A 23,322-nucleotide genomic window follows, 5' to 3' on the forward strand; every position below is an offset into this window, starting at 1 on the left:
TCACGGTGGCAGCGGTGTGTATGTGTGTGTGTGTGTGTGTGTGCACGGTAGGTAGCGATATGCTCTGTCTGTGAGCTTTTCTCTTTCTTTGGATCATGACTTTAAAGTGATCATCATGCAACAACCAGCGCTGTAATAACACGGCCCTTCCACCTCCACCACCACCACCACCTCCTCCTCCTCCACCTCCTCCTCCTGCACTTCACCGACTCCTCTTCAGGGGGAAACTGCCACCACCTGCCGACGCATCTGACGCCATATGACCGTCTCAAAGGTGAGTTCACTTCAGTTTCAGCTATTCATTTACTGTCCTCTTGGTATTTTACTGGCGTGTTTAAAGCGCTAAACGGATTTGAGGTGGTGAATGGTGAGGTTTATTTTAGGCTGGACTCTTGCAGCGTGGCTCCGGGCTGCAGCTCTGCCATGCGGCTCCATACTGCCAGCAGAGACATAACTTCTCAGCTTTCAGGGTGGTGGACTGTGTGGAGGTGTTGCAGTTTTTTAACATTGGGTTTGCAGCAGGGGAGGTCTGTGTTGCAATTTGCATGTTATAAAATATGCATGTTTCTGTTTGTTTTTTGGTTTGAATCCTCCTGCACAGGGCGAGAGGAGAGGGGTTTTTAACATGCAGACAGACTCAGGTTTGTACTGTGTGATGATGATGATGATGAGCTGATACAGAGGTGGACAGCTGTTTACTGAAGCTGACCAACATGTTACCTTGTTGTTGACATGACTTCAAATGAATGTGATGTAGATTTAAAAATGTGTAGTCCTTTGGGGGGGACACATGACATTTCTCCACAACTGATTATGAACAGAGCTGCAGCAGTCTAGTCTATTTATTGATTAGTTGATCAACAGATATTGAACAATTGGAACTTTTTTGATCATTGATGAAAGATTTCAGATATTTGTCAAGCAAGCAAGGGTTAGGGTTAGGGTCAGTAGGTTAGGTAAATGTTATGTGGTATCAGGTTCTCGAGTCAGCTTTTCTTTCTCATATATGACAGTAAATTGAATTTAGCTCAAATAATGAATCGATTAATGGCTTAGTTTCAAACTGTTGAATTAATCGGCAACTATTTTGATATCTGTTTAATCATTTTGAATCAATTTTTAATAAAAGATGTCTGAAGTCTCTGATTCCAGCTTTTCAAATGTGAATATTTTTGTGTTAGTCTTTTATGCAGTAAACTGAATAGTTTTGGCTTGTGGACGCTTGTCTTGGGCTTTTAGGAAACAGTGATTGAGATTTTTCACCATTTCCTGGACCATACAACAAATTGATTAATCGAGAAAATATTCAACTGATTAATTGCAGCCCTGGATCTGATACAGACGTGGAAAAAACGTATCTACTGGAGTTTTACCTCATTGACATAACTTCACATGGATGTTATCAATGTAAAAATATGAAATAAAGTCATTTCTTTTGGAGGACGCCTGACATTTCTCCACAATTGAAAACAAATAGATCTGTAAGAATGAGTGGATAAATTATTTGATTTGACAGAAAAAGAATCAGCAACTGTTCTGATGATCGATTAATCATTTCTGTCATTTTTCAAGAAAAAATACTTAAAGTTCAGGCTGTTAAATGAGAACTTGCTGCTTTTCTTCATTATGTATGACAGTAAATTGAATATATTTAGGGTTTGGACTGTTTATTGCACAAACATGTTGAAGATGTTACTGTGTGACATTTTCTCTATTTTTACATTTATTTCATAGGCTAAAATATTAATCCAGAATTAAAATATTCGTTAGTTGCAGCAACTAAATATAAATCATTTTTAGAGGTCTATCATTCACTGTAAACTGCTAATAATACCCAAAAATTCATATCCAGTCCTGAAATGATGAGTTGATTAACTGATTAGCTGATTGAAAGAAATCAGTACTCTCCAAGAGTACATATTAATTATGTAGGTCATTGATCAAACAAATATGATCCAATTTTGAGTGTTTTCTTTCCTCTTTTATGTTTGTTGTTTGGACAAAACTATCTGAAGCTGTGTCTACAAACTATTCTCATTATGGGTTTGTTTAATCAATGGATTGTTTTAGATGTAAAAATTTAGACAATTTTGAAAAATGCTCATTACAAGGTGATATCTTGAAATCTCTTGTTCTGTCAGACTAACATTACGAAAATCACCAGATTACGTTTATGTAGGAGAAAGGAAATCATAAAATCCTCACATTTGAGAAACTGTAACCAGTAAATGTCTGACACCTCTGCTGATAATGATGACTAAAATGATTAATCGATTATCAGAATAGTTTCAGATTAATTGTCTGTCCTTTTAACAGTTTTTTCTGCTAAATGTTGCTAAATAGGACGCCACACGGGGCTCTATTTCACATTCAATAGACTCAACAATAAAAACAAAGCGCAGAGTAATTGATAATGAAAACAGTCGTTAGTGGCAGCGCCATTCACGTGTCTGTCCCATTAGCAACAGCATCCTCATTCATATCCAGGATATTGTATCCTCTGCCACCTTAAAGTCCACAGACATTGTGAGTTGTAAGTGAAATCTATTATTTTAGCTCTGTGGGTGGCTGTATTCTGTCCAGCCACCGGGGTCAACAGATGGTTTGGATCTATTGTTTTTCCTCACTCTTGTCTGGATGGACGTAAACAAACTCAAGACAAAAGAAAAAGCAGTTTGAGAGCTCTGTTTAATGACCCGAGTCTAATGCTCACCACATGTAGAGCAGTGAAAGAAGTCGACGAGTTTGTGCCAACTGGATCCTCGTGCAGCCGAAGAGAGCGGCATGACACTTCACTTCTGTGTGGATTTTAGTATTGGGCTGGGTTATAATAAAAAGTGATTTCATACTGTGATGATACGTTTAGTTTGGGTTTTAGAAACTGCAAACTGTCTAAAAGAATTTGTATAAATAAACTGTGTTAACAATATGAGTTAGTGAAGGTTTATTTGACGCATTCAACTCAGAGGCTTGATATTTCCTCTAAGTATGGATTGTTCAATTCGTTGTTGATGTTGGATAGCATCCTAAGACAATAAAGATGTACTGTATTGAGCTGAAATGATTAACAGGAAATGGACCCACAGACAGTTTGAGAATCAATCCATCATTATAGACAAAAATGCCCCAAAATTCACTGTTTTGCATGAACTGACATATTGGAACAGTGCAGCAAAAATTTAATGCATTTAACATCAGTTACATGACAATTTTACATGTGATTTATACGTTTTCATACATCAGCAGAAAATATTGTCATTATTAATGTCATATTAATGCCAACCCTAGTTCAGTATGAACTACAGCTGAACCTCCAGCATCCAAAGACACAAAAAGATCATATTCAGGCTTCAGATTTAACATTTTACTCAATGGAAATTATAATAATATGGTCCACTTCTCCCGCCCAAGCTCTTTTTATTAATGTAGACTCTGAGTCAGTTACGACGTTTTAGTTAACTTATCAAACAAACACGTATCGAGGACTGTGTGGTCTGATGCAAATGTCTGTGCAGTGTAAATGTAAATGTGTGTTTGAGGCTAACCTGCTGTGTGTGTTGTAACGTTAGCATGTTAGCTAACCAGCTTCACATTCATAAACCTGTGTAGTTTTTCAGGCTGTATCAGACAGAAGAGCCCTTTAAAAATGACTAATTGTTACGCCATCTAGCAGCCATGTTAATTATGACCCAGGAAGTGACACAGTTCAGATGACGTCAGTATAAGGTGACTTGGTATGATGATTTAGCTGTCTTTGGAGGAGGTGGGTGAGGTGAATGGCTAGATAGTGTTACTGTGATACTGTTTGCTTCCTGTTTCCAACTGCAATTCAGCACATTTAACAAAACAGTAACATTGTACTGTTTCCATGACGTTGATGGTTACTTCATTTTAAGGAATGACGTTTTAAGTGGTCATTTCAACTCAAACCACGATCTTTCTCTTACTCTAACAGAGTTTATTTTGTGTCTAACCCAACCAGACCTTAACCACAGCGTTGTCACATCATAAAACATCATTTTTAAAAAATGTATAATATTTAACTTTTCCTGTCTAAAAATAACTAGAACAATGTTATATATTTTGTTAGGTTGTGTACGTAGGCTACATTAACTCAAATACTTCCCATAATTTTAATTGAGGTGGCAGTCTATTTCATCTGGTCACCCGTCATGCGTCATAACCTCTTGCCATATGCATATGGTTGTCACGAGAAGTTGTCATAAAGTGACTTTTTTTTATCCAGTTGTAAGCCACATTTTTATGATACACTTTTTAGATCTTGGTATTTTTTAACTACATCTTTTAACCCGAAGAAGGATTTTAGTTATGTGATGTCTGGATCTTCAGTTATTGGAGAAACAAGCTGATGAAACGTTAGCAGCAGCTCTGCTCTGACGTCCTGTGTCTGTTAAACAGCGTCATAGAAACACAGACTTTAAACATGAAACTGCTTTATTCAGTGTTTATACTGGTTTTAATCACCAAGTCCAACTTTGATTTGGAGTGGAGGAGACCTCTGTTGATAATTCAGCAACAACCTCCAAAATGATGAACAGAAGGGGTTTTTACCAGGAGAAGATGACTGCAGTGACGGAAACAACAGCCCCTATGATCTCACACAAACCCTGTCTTTTGTTTTTTCTTTGAATGCCAGAAAATTACATATTGTGCATTTAACAGACGGTGTTGGAACGTGGCATATTACAATCCTGTGTGTCATTCTGGAGAGTGTTAGTACAGCTACTAGATAGCATAAATGTTACTATGTCATTTTTTGCCAGCTGAATTTTAGCCCAATACTATCATTGTAATTATGAGGATGTATTGGACAGTAACGTGTTGAGTTTAAGGACAAATGTGACAGTATGAGCCATGACTACTGGAGTTGTGTGGACTGTAAAGGTGTGACGACAGCTCCAGATCAGTCTGAGTAGGTCAACCTAAACGCGTGCCAGAATAAGCATTAGACTAATGACATCTTCACTGCGGGAAACAGAAAACCCCCCATCCAAAAATAAACTTCACCCCTTGTAGATGGCGTTGAACTGCACTGAGGAAAGAGGAAAAAAAGAAACACTCCCTGACAATCCCAGACATTTTTTAATGAGGAGTTTCTGGTGTGTGAACTCTGTTATTTAATTCTACTCTGTCTGTAGTGAAGTCTGCTGTAGACTTTCATGTTTGCCCATAAAACTCTCACCTGTATCTGTGGCATGTTATCACAGAGACTGTTAACGTATACCTGAGATTCTTCCACTTTGAGTCGTGCAGTTATCTGTGTTGAGTTCAGTTCATCTGAATCTCAGAAGAAGAGGCTCTATTGGTTTTTTTTTCCTGTGAAAAGACAGATTCTTCCTTGTCTTGTTTATCTTGTGCTGTATCACGTCCTTGCTTTCGCCAAAACCGTAACTAGAGCTGAATACAGGTTTCTGGGCTGGTGCACAAGCTCGCTGCAGGTTACAGGTATCAAAGTCCTACTTGCTGTAATAACTGCTGTGAATTGAAGGTGTACTTTTGAGGAAACATGCCCCTGAAGCTATGCCATAAAGTGATTGCTAAGTAACGAGACAAACAGAGTTGGTTACCTCAGAAGCTTGATATTTACTCTCAGGATTGGACTGTGTTATTCATTGTTGAAACTGGATGAATCATATGATGACAAATATGAATGCCACTGGAGCTGAAATGATCATCTGGATATGAACCTGCAGAAAGTTTGAGAATTATCATTTTAGGCAAAAACGCCCCAAAATTGACTGTTTCCAGCATGTAAAATGTGAATATGGACCCCCTCGAAAACAAGATGATGCATCTCAAGGGGTTTATCCAAATAAAATTAATTTCAATAAAAAATATATGCTTTTGCAGTCCTCAATGATCATAAACTGAATATATTTTACTGAAGCAGTTAATCAGCCAAGTAGTTAATTAACAGGAAGTTACCATCCACACCAGTATCGGCCAATTAGTTGCTTAGAAACGCCAAACATTCACTGCTTCATGTATTGTCTTTTATGATTAATCTGTCAATGATTTTCTCAATCATTTTATCTAACATAGTGCAATAAAAATAGTGCAATACTCATTACGATTACTCAGAGCCAGACACATTTTAAAGGTTTTTTTATTCATTTAAGAGTCCAAATCTCAAAGATATTTATGTAATAGAAGACTAGTATGAATTAAAATGTTTGCAGTTGAAAAGTTGGAATCTAAGTATTTTTGGCATTTCTGCTTAAAAAGCGTTTCCATTCATTTCATGCTGATCAACTAATCAGTAAATCAAGTTGTTTTAGATCAAGCTTCTGAAATGTGAGGATGTTTTGCCTTGTTTTATTGTAAGTTGAAGTGTGTGTGTGTGAGAGTTTGCCTCTTGAAAGTGAAATGTCCTCAGCAGCTTTTGGTCTACAGAATTTGTCGGGTTTGTGGCGTTTTGATGGACCATTAGGTGTTATTCCACACCGAAGTGACAAAACCCATTAAAGCGAAGTATGTCATTATGTAACCAGGTTAGACTGTTGAGGTGTGTGTGTGTGTGTGTGTGTGTGTGTGTGTGTGTGTGTGTGTGTGTGTGTGTGTGTGTGTGTTTGTTCATGTTGGATTATATCATGGTCTATACAACAAGTTCGAAATGGCCCAAAGCTGAATGACATCATCCTGCGTGTCCTCTGGTGCTTCACTATCATACCAGACATTGTGCCTCCTGGTGCTGCTGAGGAACCTGAAGTTGCCACTAAATAATGCCTCATGCATGACTTTACCTCCAGAACAAAGCCCCCAGGGGCATTAAGTCTCTGGCTCCACCACCACCCCCCTGTGGTTCACTCCTCACTAAACCTAATGAAGGCCTGCATCTCTGCCCAGCAGGACTGAGGTGATCTCACAATGTTTGTGCCCTGTTGCATCTAAACCCACTATTCTCTGTCAAAGAACCTGCTGATACAGACCAAATCTCTCTCTGACTCTCTTTTTCTATTCTCAAAGAGGTTGAATAATGTGTTTTTTACATTTCAGATTTCATGATTTTGTCTTCATCCTGCAAAATCCAAAATGCTCTTATGTAACCAGAGAGTCGTCACGTGACCTCAGAGCCTCTTACATTGTCACACACAGACCGCCTAAAGACCACCAGCTTCCCCTAACAAACCAGCTCCTGCTGCTTCTTGTCACTGCAGGGCAGACTCATTTACACAGCAGAGAATAATGACTTTTTGAAGAGGCCTGTTTGTATTTGCAGTGTGTGTCTCTTTTCTTGACTGCTACATCACTGTCACTCAGATCATTCGTGACAGGTTGTCCTGCACGTTTCTGACATGACAGCTGTCACGACTGTTTGCGGATTATTTGGTGCTTCTCCCACGTGGGGCCACAGGGAAGGGATTATTTTAAAAAAACAGAGAGAGAGTTGGTGGATTTGTGCAATGTCGAGTGCTCATGTACAAGTTTTCAGGCTGCAGGGAGGTCACACCATGAATGCCACAGGACTGTTAGGACATTGTGTGACCCACACTGCAGTAAACTCAGTAAGAGTAAATGGTAGAGTTTAATTATTCATTATGCTCCTAAAAATCATAACAGATGTAATCTCAAGGCTACTGACTACAAAAATTGACCTACAAACTGACCTAAAATTGTATAACAAAGGCCTGGTACCTTGTAAAGACTATAACCAGTATTTGTATGTTTATATGGTAGTTGCGGTTAGGTAGTTAAACATACTGTCTACGTTGATGCTGTGTTGCTGAAATTACCAAATTTGGCCACATTGTTCATGTAAGTACGTCGTGTAGCAACTTCAAAAATGTCGACTAACGTTTAAACAGCCTTGCTGAAATGACCAGAGTTTTGAGATCATTAAATTATGTTCAGTGTCTACTAATTAAACATTTCACTTACATTAAAGAGATGGACAAAATGGTCTGGTAATTTAGTTCAAAGGGTTTTAGTCTTCAGTAGAAAGAGTAGCAAATGTTAGTGTGTGATAAATTTGGAAGCTGCAAAAGAATAATATTAAAATATAAATGAATAAAATGAAAAAATATAAAATGTACACAGAGATAATACTGTTTTTAAATAGTTTTCAAATGGTTTTTAGAAGAGATTTAAGTCTTGATAGATTTAGCAGACCTACTTTTAATAATACTAATGGAACATATAAGTGGGTGTCATCAGCATAACAATGGTAATGTACATTATGCTTATTAATTACCTGGGCAGCATTTAAATAGAGACCAGTAACGGCACCAAGACTTACCCTTAAGGAATGCCATGAGTGACCTGTGAAACAACAAAAGGGACTTTCCAATAATACTAGAAAAGGTCCTACTGGACCAGCATAAAACTTTAAGAGCAGACCCTTTTAGACCAACTCATGTTTCAAGACCCTGTAGATGGATAGAGTGGTCTACTGTATCAAAGGCCACACTCAGGTCTCGAAGGACCAGAATGAAGCTTTCACCTTTATCTACTGCAAAAAGTAAGTCATTTGTCATCTTAATTAAGGTCTTCTCAGTACTGTAAAGCTCTTAAACCAGATTGATTGCTTTTGAAAATGCTGGTAACATTCATATAAACAATCAGTTGACAGGCAATCATTTTTTCCAACACTTTCGATAAAAAAGATATTTTAGAAATAGCTTTTGCTTATTGCTGAGGGTGAACGGGTCAAGAAGAGGTTTCATTAACACTGGTTGCACAATTGCATGTTTATACAAAGAAGGAAAAATATCAGTAGCCAAGGAGCAATTAATAATTGATAAAATGCTTGGACTGACAGTGGGAAATATGACTTTTAAAAGTTTATAGTGAATATTATCAAGCTGATTAGAGGTGTTTTGAGAGCAGGGGCAGATAGGACACACATCTGAAATGAACTTTTGCTTCATATAAGAGCTTGAGGTTAAGATATTGGAAAAAACATCACACAGTTTACTTGCAGAATTGGCATTAAGAACACATGACAAGAAAGTAGCACAAGGCTTAACAGTGGGAGGAGATAAATGGACATTAAAAACAAAGACTTTATGATCTGCGATTTAAAATTCAGCATGGTCAACTTTTATAGAGAGCAAACCACTGTTGAGGACCAGATCTAAAGTATGGCCTTCAGAATGTGTGGAATCTTTTTTTAATAATTTGGTTTAAATTAAAATAGGAGCCAAGAAATCACAGCAAAGAAGGTAAGTAGGTAGTAGCAATGCCGCCAACCCAAACCATATGCTGTGGGGGATAGAAATGGGTAAAGTTAATAGGGTTAGCCTCAGTTAAGGGTACAGCATCATTACAGAAATTATTTATTTATCAAAGCTAGATAAAGGATGTGAATGTATCTGCACAAAGCAGCAACTACCATGTTTGAAGTGCAATGTCACCAACAGCCGCTAGATGCTGGCTTCAATAGATTTCCACTTATAAAACTAATATCTCTCTACAAATACTCAGTCATTATGGTGTCAGTCACTAAATTTTGGCCCTATAATAAGATTGCTCCATTAACAAGGTTGGTTGAGGTTGAGGTCCATTGAGGTAGATGCATTAAAATGAGGCAATCTCATAAACTGTCTAACTATAACAATTATACAATATCAATTATATTGTTTTATAGTTAAGAAGTTACAGCCTCCACTGATCTCCCCACCCCCCATCACTTTCTCAGGAGTTCAAATGTGCAGGCTTGTACTTGAAGCTTAAAAACATAAGTGCATGGAGCGTAAATGCATCAATATATTTTTCAATGGAAGGTAAAACTATCCAGTGTTTCATGAGAAATAGATAAATATAAAAGCACATTTTATGCAGCAGACTTAATGAACTTTCAACCGTACCTTTCGACTCCTTTTGGGGAGGTGTCAATTGTCAGGGTGAGAGTCAGTGTCTAAGAGGTTTTATCTTAGGAACAAATTTTCACCCTCCTGCTGAAGTGTATCAGTGGATAGGATGTTATTTATTAAACCTGTTCAGACAGCGTGCTCCCATTGTTTCTGAAGTCTGAGGGTCTTAATCGTGAGGCAGATGGGTCAGCAGAGTCTGATTCATTATTCATGAAGAGAAGTAGATGGCCGTATGTGTGTGTGTGTGTGTGTGTTCACCATATTGATTCTCGAGGCCTAAAGTAGCCCTAATGGTTGTACCTCATGAAAAATGCTGTCAGAGCAAATGTAAGCTTGCTGCCTGACAAGACAAGTGGCAAATGTTTACATTGTTTATTAGACTCATTCTACCCCGTTACAGATTTAATTGCATTAAAACTTTTATTTTCATAGTCATTTCAATAATAGATGTGGAATTGTAGAGAAGTGAGAAAGGCAAAACTCAATAGACATGAAAAGTGATTGTGATTTTGGAGGCCCATGTCCTTTCAATTAAAGCCACACTTTAATTGTGGCTTTTGAGTTCTCTGTAGCCAATGTTTATCGACTGGTACTAGAGCAGAAATGTGTCCTGCATGTTGCACAAGCCTATTTAACCTACATAGGTTAATTTCTTTTGGTGGCCTTTAAAGTAAATGTCTCACTCCAAAAGTGTGAGAGATGGCAACCTTGCATTAGAATGTTAGCATTGCCATTGAGAGCATCTTAGTATGCTGACGTTACCATTCAGCTCAAAGCCTTACTGAGCCTAATGCTGCAATCCATTGTCCACAATTCACAAGTCGGAAGTTGATAGTGGCAAGTCAATATTCAAATTGAATGCATCCTTTTGCATCTGCTCGGGACAACATGGTCGCCCTCAGCAATCCGATGTTTGGAGGGAGCCTTGCAGAGATGCTAGCATGGCTGTACTGTTATTATATGGGTTGAATAACAATCAGCTTTAAGTGCAAATAGTAATTTTGAGGCACATTTTCTATGACTTGAGGAGATTTGCTCTGTATGAGTTGTCAGACAACCACTGGGGCATTAGGTCGTCAGTGAGCTGCACATTCTGTGTGTCGAGTATCACAACACGCTAATGCATTAAGCTAATGTGGGTGATCTGATTAGCAGCCGTCTCTCTCGGCCTGATAGCAGGGTGTGCACTGCAGCAGTGCGACGTCTGTGTATTGTTTGTAGAGAGCGGCTGAGCCTATATAAAGACAAGCTAATCCCCTTGAGTCACAGAAAGTGAAACTCACCTTGACTACTGTTACTATGGTTCGGAAGGATGGGTGACCTTCAGTTGGTGAGGCTCACTGACACTGTATTCATTTAAGAGATAAGGATCCCTGTGACTTGTTTGGTCTGAGGGCCATGCTCATTGCTTTTGATAAATAATTGATCAACTATCAGCCATTTTGTCATTTAATATTTATCAACAAATAGTAGATTCTGCATGAAAATGCATCTTTTTACCATTCCTCAGGCTGCGCTGCTTGAACTAATTTTAGAACATCAAACCTCATTTTGTGTTCTTGCATGCTTGCCCCCCTCCTCCCTCTGCTTTCTTCTCTTTGATGCTGAATATTTTTAACTGTGTCAGAAGCTTTTGCTGCAAATGCCACTGGCTGTCTGCAAAGAAGCTTCACTTTGTCATAATTAATACTAGATAAACCCTCTTAAGGTAATGACCCGAGGCACACTCTTGTCTCTATGTCATAGGATCCATAATTGTCCTATAATTTTTTAGACAGATCTTCATACATTTCAGTCATGGGCAATATGTCAGCTGCTTCCTCTCTATTTTTTGTCACCAACTCTTTATTTATTTATTTTTGATGTGGGGGATGGGTGCTGTCATAGATGCATATAATTATATGGTTAATAACAGATTAAAAACTAAGGCGACATGCTAACAAAGATTATATATGCTTGCCCGTTGATGTTTTGTCTTACTGCTTTGTTATAAAAGAGTTTCAGTTAATGTATATTGACTTTAAATATCCTTGAGTCTGTCTTCAGCCAAACTATATTCTCTGTATTTGTTGAACTGTATGCTGTACTCTCTAATGTAAGATGCGAATGTTTGTATGTTTGGCTAACTTTATAACAGTTACTGTACTGTTATAGCGACCGACTTAGTTGCATTTTCAAAATTTCAACTGGTGAAGATGCTTTTAGCGTTAGCCTTGTCTGATCACCTGACATCATGTCCGGTATCAGTCAAAATGTTGGACATTTGTCTATCCCCTGAATAAGAAAGTGTATTCAAACTTTGGACTGATACTGTACATAATTCAAAAGTGCATATTTAAAACCCTTTTCAAGGTTCATGTTTCAAAACATGTCATGTGCGTTTTTAACCAACTCATGGAGCTGACATAAATTAACAAGCTAGCTACAGACAATGAAATCTGTTTGGTTTTTATTTCAGCTGCCAAACTGTGTGGTCGCTGAAATAGCTCCTCCCACTTGGCATCATAGAATGGAACTCTTGACAAGGCATAGCAACAGTAACTAAGGTGGGCATTGTAGAATGGAACTCTTGACAGGGCATAGCAACAGTAACTAAGGTGAGCATCGTAGAATGGAACTTTTGACAGGGCATGGCAAAGGTAACTAAGTTAGCGGTCAGTTAATATCAAATTACACAGTCCTTTTCTGGACACTTTCTAAGACAGTCTTGCTTCCGTTCTGTGACGTAATCATTATATGTTGTGTATTTGACAACGTCCAGAATGTCTCGAAGCTGGACCCTTTTACTGTAAGTCAATAAAGGAGTTGATTTGGTTTCCATCTTATCAAACTCAGGCGATGTTTGTTGTTTTACTCTTGCCAGACGTTTCTGTGTATGTGTGCGTGTGTGTGGAGGATTACATTCTTTATGTGTATAGTCATCAAAGGTGTACTTGTGAAAACTAATAACCGTAAATGATTAAATTTATTGTAGATTTTAACGTGATTCGTGATCTCTCAGGAAAGTAAAATATATTTTTGATGTGAACTGATGTGGATCCAGGGATTATTGGCTGTACAATCCACTATTCGCTGCCAACATTGATGTAAGCAGGTAAGCAGGGCTGTGATATCATGAATGGGAATAGTTTCAAACAGCTGTGTTAATGCAGATATTTTTGTGAATCAGACATTAAACAATGGGGTGCACTGCACAGGCATGCTAATATCTGACACACGCTAACTGGAGGTGAGATCATCCTCACACAATGTACTTCTGTCAACGATGTGATGAAATGTGCCATCTTATTTGAAACCACAAGTGTGTTCAAGTGTCTTCCTGTCTGTCGGTTTATTGCCATCCTCATTCTATCTTTGATCTACTTGAATAGATCACAACTAAAACATTTCTTTCTAAGTACCTCTGGATTGACTGACTGCAATTTACTGACATTTGAAGATGCTTGATGGAAAATAACTAAATACATGCACTTGTGTGTGTTTCTCAAGTTCAGGTTAGCGCAAGCAAAGATGTAACCCATTGACTGTGACAGTGTACTTAGTCACACCTTTACCTGTTGAGACTCATGACTAGATTCTCATGCTGATCATTTCATTGTTGTTACAGCTGTGTAGTCATAGTGTGAGATAGAGGTGGGTGATAAGGATATATTATGGTGTATGTCCAAAAGGTTCTTCAAATCCAACATTTGGACTACCATATCTAAATAATCATTTAAGTATCAAAATGGTAATGGATCAAGCTTAACATGAACTATATCTTTCAGGTATATTTTTACATTAGCTTTTACTGTGAAAATAAAACCCTAATCTGTCAAACTTTGCTAACAGTCCATTAGCTGTGTGACTTTATGTCCATGCTGTGATGTCTTTTAGAGCACACAAACACTATAAACACACCTGTCACCTGCTCAGTATGGTGCCAGAAGCCAGAACCCCCATTGCTACACTTTATTTGTATGTGGGTTGGTGCTCCTGTCAGTGGATGCGTGTTTTACAAAATCTGCACGTATTAATAATGAATATATCATATTTACTCATATTAGCCATATTTTATTATGCTATTTTGGAATGTGTCCATCTACAAGATAACGAAATTGTGTGTTTACTCGTATAACTTTCACAGATTTTGAGATGTTTTCACTAATTGCTGCTTCACATTTTTGAGGTCAACAAATCCATGTGGATATCCTTGCAGAATCAGTAGCTTGCCTGTGACTTTGAGCAGGTGTGGCTCCTCATTTGCACAGAAAATCAACAAAACCAGAGCATTAAAACATGCAAATTCCTGACAAAAGCTTGACTCTGCTTATCTCATGTAAGTGCTGCTCGGGACAGGATTTTTTCCCCATATTAGCTGTTGCCCTAACCAGTCTAATTTATTTGCTCTTGGGAGGACTCGTGTAAATGAATCTGTCTTTAATGGACGTTTCTGTGTACACTGGACTTCAATAGTTCCAGATGACTTATTCAATTATTGACTGCACCTGTTTGGTGAAGTGTATGCTTGAATAGGACTGCCCTATTTGTTCAGTTGGTAGCACTTGACCATTTAAAGCCTATAGTGAAAACACTCAGCTCAAGTATAAAAAAAGCCAAAAACTTACTACAGGCACCAAACTGTAACACAGGATGGCGTTAGGAACTCAAACCAGGTGTTTTACAGTCAAAACACCGTCAGGCAGTTAATCAGAGATGACAAAGTGAGGAAGGGAAGGTCACTGTGCCTCTGTAGTGTCAAAGGCTCTGGCCTTTTTTCTCACAGCAGCTAGCTATTAGTCTGCGACTGTGTGATTAGAGAGCAATCCTCTGGTTTGAGCTCTTTGGAAAGAGAGACAAGCTTTTAGGACTCATGCCCTGTCTTTATTGATAATTAGCTGCAAGTCAAACACACACTCAAAAACACAAAAAAGGTTTAATCAAGAGCCAGGAACCGAATTAAAGGAAGTGCAGTGTTTAACAGGTGGAGTCTTGGCTGCTAACAAGTGTCATAAATCCAAGCCGTCTGTCTGCTCTGATAAGCAGAGTAGATACATGGAGTTGTCTGTTTGGATAATATCGTTAATGCAATGATAAACACTTCTGACACAACTACTACTAAATACTGGCTCATACATTATATTAATCATCTGTGTGTGTTTGGTCAGATAACCTCAAATTTCTAAGCATTTCCCTGGAATGTTAGCATCTGTTCCGATCAAATCAGTTAGTTTCAGTAGAGGTAGAATAGTTAATGTCATTATGTGTCGATGTTAGGTGTGTATTGAATTTTCTCACAGGAGATTGTTTGTATTGAACTCCTGGCTTTGATGAACCAGCTTGTCACTTCTTTACCAATTCATGTGTACTGTTCCTTATCTCAGAGACAGCATTTGACCGTTGGACTTTGTTGTGTATTTGGGGGTGATGTATTTCTGGCCGGCTTTATCAATAGTGTGTGTGTGTGTGTGGGGGTGCGTGGGTGGGTGTGTTCATCTGTGTGTGTCTCCCATACTCTCTAATGAGTACATTTGCTCAAGCACCAAATACAACTCCACTTTTCCCATTTTATGCTACTATATACTTATGTATGTTATACTTGTGCTATTTTATATTCTGCTACATTACAAATAGGGATATTGAACTTTTTTCTGCACTAGAGTACATTTATCCAACACGTATTGTTACTAGTCACTTTGCAGATTTAGATTTGATCAAGAAAACATTTGATCATCTCAAGACAGAGTACCAACAGTGTGTAAAGTAATTAAAAGCTCTACTTCAACCAGCTACAACATTAAGCTGCTGCTGAAACATGAATGCATCAGTAGTAATAATCCAATAATGTATACAACACTCTATAAGAGGCCATTCTCCATAACAATAATGATTTCTGCTTATATTTCTATACTTGAAGACCGAGAATACACATTTTTATAACGAACCTCAAATCAAACTAACACATACTGCAATGATATAGCTGATGTGAGTCTTCAGCTCCACTTAATTTAAAACTTCTTTGCTTTTTAGGTCTCAAATATTCAATCTCAAGTAGTAATACTCATAATATTCAATTAAGTTTTAAGGTTTTAGCTTTAAGTAAAACTGGAAGTAAGGACTTTTTATTTCTAATGCAGTGTTTTTACATTGTGGTATTGCTGCCTTTTTAAGTAGATACATTATACGAGCACTTTTCTCCTTTACAAACTGATGTGCAGGCATGCATGTTTGTGCAATAGTAGCGATTGATCAGCCTCTCTGCTCAATCCCAGTTTGACCGTGTGAAGGCCAGCTGTGAGTGGCCAGTGTGTTTTTTCCACCCCTGACTCACCGTCCTCATATCGACCTGTCAGCCCAGCCTCTCCTAGCCTCTGGTGCTAATGTGCCATTACGTAATGTTTCACTTTGACTTGGAGAGATTGAAACCACTGTCCAGCTGAAAGTATGTGAATGGGTTTTCTGCAACGCCAGTCTATCAGTGTTTGTGTGCAAGTTGTACTTTGTTTGCTTTTACTTGAAGGTTTCTAATTTGAGGATTTCACAGACTACAAATGATGACATTAAAAGACCAGTGTGCAGGATTTAGTGGCATAGCAGTGAGGTTGCAGATTGCAACTAAGTGAATATACCTCACTACCCCCCTCCCCTTTCAAGCATGCAGGCCACAAAACTTGTGAAAAATGCTGTAGGCCCTGTCTAGAGTCAGTGTTTGGTTTGTCCTTTCTGGGCTACTGTAGAAATGTGGCAGTGTAACATAGTGAATGTTATATTCCATTTCTGCTGGTTGATCCCTGTAAATCTTACACACAGGTCCTTAGTTTGGTGTTTGTGTAGTGGAGAACATCAGGCTGAATTATGGATGAAATAATGGAATAAGTCAAAAAGATCCTTTCCAGACATGTTGTAAGATATAAAAAAAATCAATTGCTTGGAATAGTATGTGTTTAGTATGTGCTGAAGTGGTGAATCTGTGAATATGCAAATACAGTTAATTTCTTCAAAAGATTTTTCCTCCCTCACTGTAAGTAGTAGTTCACATCACACTTACGTAAGTTGCATACTGGACCAAACTAGTTGTGATGTCACAAATTCTGTTCATAGGCCCGCCCCTTTAACTTCAAATTTAAGTTGAGCATAGAGAGACTTTCCTCTTTCAATAGAAAACAGCCTTTTAGTGTCAAACTCTGCATAAACATCCAAGTGAAGAACACAAACATATTTTTGAGTGGAGGGGACTTAAAATCAGCAAATAGTCAGGAACAGAAAGATGCCTTTTCAGTTCCTAAAGTGTGCGTCATCTTTAGTCATTTTCAAATCTACATTAAAATCTGTTGTGTCTTTATAGTATTTCTGAGTCATTTTTGCCTTTTAGAGAGGGTACAGTATAGAGATGACAAGAAATGAGAGGTGAAAGAAATGTGGATGTCATGCAAACTACAACATTGGATGCTGTGATTATGTGGTAAGCATCATCAAACCACTTGGTCGCCTGCTTTCCTTCACTTTTATTATTTTTTCAAATCTTTTTTTCTCCAACTTGTTACTGCTCTGTACTGAGACTATTTGTGATTTTATTTCCATGATTTCTATTTTTCTTTCCTCTGTTATGTTTTATACATTGCTCTGATGCATTTCTTCACCCAACAGAATGCCCTCTATTTTCTATCAAAGATGCCATCTAAATAAACTTTCCTCACCTTGAAAATCCTCACTGCTGTACACTCACAAAAGAGCAGCTTTCTAGGAAGAAGCATTTATAGCTAAAAAGAAGCGTAATGGCTGTTTATTAGCTATGTGCCTGTAGTAGCAAGGCTCATCTGACAAGTAGGCAATTTCTTATTGAGCAACAACATTGAAGTATAATTTTTCCCCTCTTACTGTCTTTTTCATATCATAGATCGAGTTAGAAATCCTGATTGAGTAAACACTGTGGAGGAGTGACGAGAGGGAGCGGCACTTAGAGAAAGAGAGGGAGTGTGATTACCTGCCGCTCTCTCTCTCCCTCTCTCCCTCTCTCTCTCTCTCTCTCTCTCTCTCTCTCTCTCTCTCTCTCTCTCTCTCTCTCTCTCTCTCTCTCTCTCTCTCCTTGTAGTCACCTCCCCTCTCAGGGAGTGTACACACTCCTGCGCTCTCCCCCTGCTTGTTCACACACGCACTCGCCTTCATGCTGCACACACACCCACCGTCTCCTCTGAGTGACTGACTGTCTGTGTGGATTGTGCACATCAAAGAAAGAAGAGGAGCTTGGTTAGGTCTCTGCTTGGATAGGACTGTAAGATTTTGGACTGGCTATCTGCTTGTGTGTGCGTGCTTGTGTGTGTGTGTGTGTTGTGTATTGGCATGCATGTTTCTGTGTGTGTGCCAAGAAGCAGTGTTGCTCCATGTGCTTGAGATAAAACAAGACAAGTGACCTTTTTTTTTTTTTGTGGTGGGGATTTTTGCGTGTTTGGCCTGCCATTCACACACAGAGACGTAACTTTTTCTCACTCAAGGACCCACCGCTGATTGTTAAGTCCAGTGACGTCTCACTCGTCAGGGTGAGTGCTGCTCAACTCCCAGTTTACCTCTCGTACCCTCTTGCTCAACTGCACACTCTGTTTCTTTCTCTTCCGTGTTGTCTCTCTGTCTGTGTCTTGATTTCTTTCATGTGCTGTTGTCTCTGATCTGTTTCTGCAGTTTGACATTCTGTTATTGATCTTTTCGTCTTTAGCTCTGGTGACCCTTGCTCACCTGTGTGTGTGTGTGTGTGTGTGTGTGTGTATGTGTGTGTATGTATGTGTGTGTGTGTGTGTGGGGGGGGGGGGGGGGGGGCTCCTTTTTCTGTTGGAGATTCATGTGTGCATGAGGCAGGCTTGAACAAGATGAAACAGAAATGTATCTTCAAACCAGCTTATTGCCTGAATCTGTGCATGTTTGGAAAAGTCTCTTATAAAAAGCGATCCATTGCACAGCACAAGATTTATGTGACTGCTGACTTCACTTGCACTCATTTTGATCACTGTCTTTTGCCCAAACTTGGACAAGAAGCTACTCATTCCCTGCCATAAGCGTGGAAGTATTTTCTATTTTTTTCGCTGACTACAAAAAAATGTCAATGTGAAACCAAAGCTGTTCCACACCAGTGGAAATGACATCATCCACCATCCCAAGAAAGTCATCTCTACCCACAGATGGTTATTTATGGTGGCGTCCACCCTTCAAAACACTACCATCCACTGAAACACGTGCCTTGTGGTTTGAATTGAAGTCTGAGGTCTTTTCATTGCGCTCAGTATCCTCTTTCTCATGTCAAGGTTTATGAACCTAAAGCATGAGCATGCAGTGCTATTTTGTCCTAACTGTGAAAGTGTAGGATTGGGCTGAGTATCAAACATCAGTACTTTTTTGAGTCCTGACCGAAATGTGTGTGACTAAAAAGTAAAAAAAAAAAGTAAATATAGTATCTAACAGCGTAAAGTATCTAGTCAAATCAGGCATCAGATGTGCTAGATGATTCTCAGGTTTATTGATATATTCTTTGATCAGATATTTATTGATCTAAATCAGGGTCAGATATAGTTTCTCACTCTTAAGATATGAGTAAAAAGTAACCCTAAGGACATTTTTGTCATTTTGGTATCACTGTTTAAGTTTTTGTAACCCAGTTCCAGTGTAAGCCTGTGTGTGTGTGTTTGTAGCTTTGTTGTGTGCCAGTTAATTGTAATGCTCTCTGTGTGTAAGTGCATCTATTATATCATATTGTCTTGCATATTCCATGCAGCATGGATGTTCGTCAGTAGCTAATTGATGCTCCACAGGAACTTTGTATTATCCATAGTGGGAAATCATGGAAAACTTGATGGGTTACCTGCTCACTGAAAAGCTTTAGTAGAGGCTGAGTTTTGTTTTGATTTCTGATTCTGATCTTTACACCTGCATCAATAGATAATTCCAGTTTAACACAATTTGTATCTTGTTTTGGCCATCATTTCTATTGGTGATAATAACAACATGCTTAACTCAAAATGTGGCAGTGTTGCTAAAAATATGTCACTTTGCAAGAAGCACTAACAGTCAGACTGATACAGGTTTTAAACAGTCTCCACACAATCGCCAAATGACGCACTCTGACAGCTGTAAACATCCCTCACAGTTTACAGACTGACTTCCCGTGTCAGTTTTGATCCAACATACTCACCATAGTTGTGTGTGCAGATTACAAAATCTTTTTCACAGTATTGTATATTTTAATGGTTCTAGTCGTCATTTTCTAGTCTTGTTTTGTTCCTTAAAATAAGCTGAGTGTCAACATAAAAAGGTAATGTTAATCCCACAGTAAGGCTTCCATGGAATTAATATTTCCATTCATGAGTTTATTGGTTTCGTTCATATTATCTGCACCCTACCCACCAGACTCCTGTACATGTTAATCATTAATTGACTTTTGTCTGTTCATGGTACCACACAGCTGTAAAACAACTTGTTTAGAATAAAGGACTATTGTCAGCTTATCTAGAGATCTGAAAGTGCAAATTGGATGTCAGTGTTCCTAAAACCTCTTAAAAGCATGAGTTACAGATTTAATACAATGAAGCAATGTATGTGGATGTGTTGGAGTGCAGCTGATACCGTAGTGATGGCACAGTTTGATGAAACAGAAACTAAGATCTGTTTTTATGTTTGCTTTAGTATATGCATGACGGTAGATATCCATTCATGCACACCTTATTGTAGGTGTGTCATCTACATCCTCTTGTCATAGTAGGATACATTTTGAATACAGTACCATTAAAAAGTAACACAGATAAAGCATGCACAAAGCTTAAATCTGCAGGTAAAGAGAGCGGAGCAGACACTGTGGTATCCTGTCTTATCCTTTCATGTTCATTTCACATGTGTGCTGTAAAGCAATGAACCAGCACTTGGATTATCTCTCTTGGTTATCCTATTACAAGACAGAGGTTGTGAGCTGTCATCTGTGTATGATATCAGACAGTCTAAACCAAGGGAAGTCCCACACACGCACGCACACACAATGTAGGTGTGCACACTGTTAATGCACTGCCTCGACATATGTTAACACCTGTACATTCCTTGTCTTGAATTTCACTTTGAATGTTTACAAAACATTACGGCTATCCCATCTACAGATTGAGAAGGTGGGGCTGGTGCATGATGGGTTTTATAGGTAGTTATTTTTTTTTGGATTAGGTTCCTGGTTGTGAGGTCACTGTTGTTAAGACGGGAGTAAGTCCTTGCAGACAATTGGATTGGATTGAGGTATTGATAGTAGATCAGTGGGTGCTTTGGGATTAGCACATTTTGAGCATGAAGTTTCTCCCTGCTCATACCTTCAGGCTCTGTGCTGCTTAAGTAACCGATATCTTGACATCACAAGTAAACTTTGAACTCCACCCCTCCTCCAGCACCGAGCCTTTGCAAGCCAAAGAGAGGAGTGGCTGCTGTTGTACGTGTTTGAGTTATGAGGTGCTTAAAAGACAGCCTGTAGGTGAGGAGTAGGTGAACACGTATACTGTGCACATCCATGCAGAAGCACAAACCCACACGAGAACTCTGGTCGAGCAAACCAGATGTACATATATCTTTTTTTAAAGTTATATCTGTGTTTTCAGTTTAGTTTTATGACTGTTTTTACAGCCCCCTTATTGCGGTTGCCGCTGTGACTCACTGGTTACAGACTAAAATAAATTTCCCTCTGACATAAAGGACTGCATCTCCTTTTTTAATTTGCCAGACGTACTGTAAAGCTGGGTCAAGAAAAATAAAAATCCTTGGGAATAAAACAACTGTCAGTGAACGTGCCTGACTGTCTTTTGATCAGCAAGAAGCCAGAGTATAAATAGCCAGAATAGTGTTTTCGTCATCAGTTCTTCGTGAGAGCATAGACAGGCCGCCCACCATGCAGCCTGCTGTGTACCTGCTGCAACACACAGCTGAGAGGAAGCTGCCACTGGCCTGATTACAACCTGCTTTAGATGTGACAAGATGTCTTAGCTTTCTGTCCTGGAAGCCTCTCTCTCTGCTCTTGTAAGCCTCAGCAATACATGAATGCTGATGATATCAAAACAGACGTACTCCAGTTGGTAATTGCATGTAGCTCACTGAGCATTGCGTGCAGTCCTTACACAGACGATCACGCCTACTGGTTGATGGTCAAATGTAGAAATCTGGAGTAGGTAAAAATCATTTCTCTCTGTGAGTTCAACAGTTAATTCCTCTCATGCCTTTTATGGGTGTCAGCCTGGGGAAGTTACCTTTTTAAATATTGTCTTTTTATTGCTGAGCAGAGCAAATGGTATTTCTTTTACAAGCACAAAAGGGTGATAATGATCAGGAATACATTTTGGGTGGCTCACCGTTGCACCACAGATACGTTATCGGAGAAGTTTTAAAGAATGGGAACAGCTTACACAACAACTTGTTATTTATAATGAGCCACTGTGAAGGAATGCAAGACAGTAGGTTCAAAGTATATATGTGAAGAGGTGTGATGTTTCTGATGGACCTGAAATAATTGACACTTAATTATTGATAATGAATTAATTATTTGAGTATATATTTAAGTAAAAATGGCAAAACTGTGAGGATTTGCTGCCTATCTTTATTGAATGTAATAATAATAATAATAATATACTAAAAATCTGTCCTGTTGGTCAGACAAACAAGATATTTTCGGACTTCAGGTTTTTAGGTTTTCTTTTAGGGCTCAGTGATATCTCATTCTTTCATTTGATTAATTTGATATTTTTTTCTTTTGTACAATGTGTAAAAAGTCTAAAAAAACATTTACAATATGCACTATTACTCCCAATGTGCACCAAAAAGTTATTTTTAGTCAAGAAGTAACATAGATGGTAGCTGGCTGTGATGGCTCTGTCTGACTTCAAGTGGCTAACTGTCTGCTCGTAGTGAATTTAATGTTCACATCTACGAGAAGGACAGACTAAAAGTGACTCTCCACACTGATCTGGGCTCTTGCTTTGTGTTAGTTGACCTGGTGTCATCTCTGGCTATCAGAGTTGAAGTGCTGAGCGATGAGTCGTCCCTACCTGCTGGGCAGCAAGGAGCTGTCTGCAGATATCAGTCTGATGTCTCATAAAAAAACACAAACAACAGTAGATCAATTAGTAAGCTGACTTTTCTGCTCTATCCGTGCTGAACCTGCTTATTAAACGGGTTGTGCTCTACTTAGATGAAGCATCTGGTACTGACAATGAGTTGTGAGGGATAACCTGTATTTTATGTGTAATAATGACAGCCTTGCAGGTGGTGCAGCTCTTTTATTATTCTTTCTCAGCTGTCTTAAAAAATATAATGTTTCAAGCGTATGCATTTTGCAGGTAAACAAAACTCTGTTAAAATTGTGGAGGTCTGTGAAGTTGTGGTGGTCTTTTTGAGAAAATAACCCACATATGATGATTATAGATGGTTAAAATGATGGTTAGTTGCAGGGAAACCTTCAAGGTGCCAAGGTCCTTACTTTCAGCGCATGAGAGAGGAGGGCAAACAA

The 23,322-nt window shown here is 38.7% G+C and overlaps 1 protein-coding gene across 3 annotated transcripts in view; it reads left to right on the forward strand.

The window, feature by feature from the left end:
- Nucleotides 1-74: 74 nt before the first annotated feature.
- Nucleotides 75-23,322, forward strand: part of coro2aa (coronin 2Aa) — a 40,365-nt gene continuing 17,117 nt past the window's right edge. For 2 of the 3 annotated variants that reach the window (XR_008321945.1, XM_053328749.1), the window contains exon 1: nucleotides 75-274. Coding sequence is in view for 1 of the 3 variants with exons in the window: in XM_053328749.1 (XP_053184724.1) it covers nucleotides 260-274 (15 nt within the window). In the remaining 2 variants the exon portion in view is untranslated. Of the gene's footprint in view, nucleotides 275-17,975; nucleotides 18,350-23,322 lie in introns of those variants that run through there. The other variant, XM_053328761.1, reaches the window with a different exon arrangement.

Source organism: Scomber japonicus, chromosome 2, assembly GCF_027409825.1.
Source record: "Scomber japonicus isolate fScoJap1 chromosome 2, fScoJap1.pri, whole genome shotgun sequence".
NCBI lineage: Eukaryota > Metazoa > Chordata > Actinopteri > Scombriformes > Scombridae > Scomber > Scomber japonicus.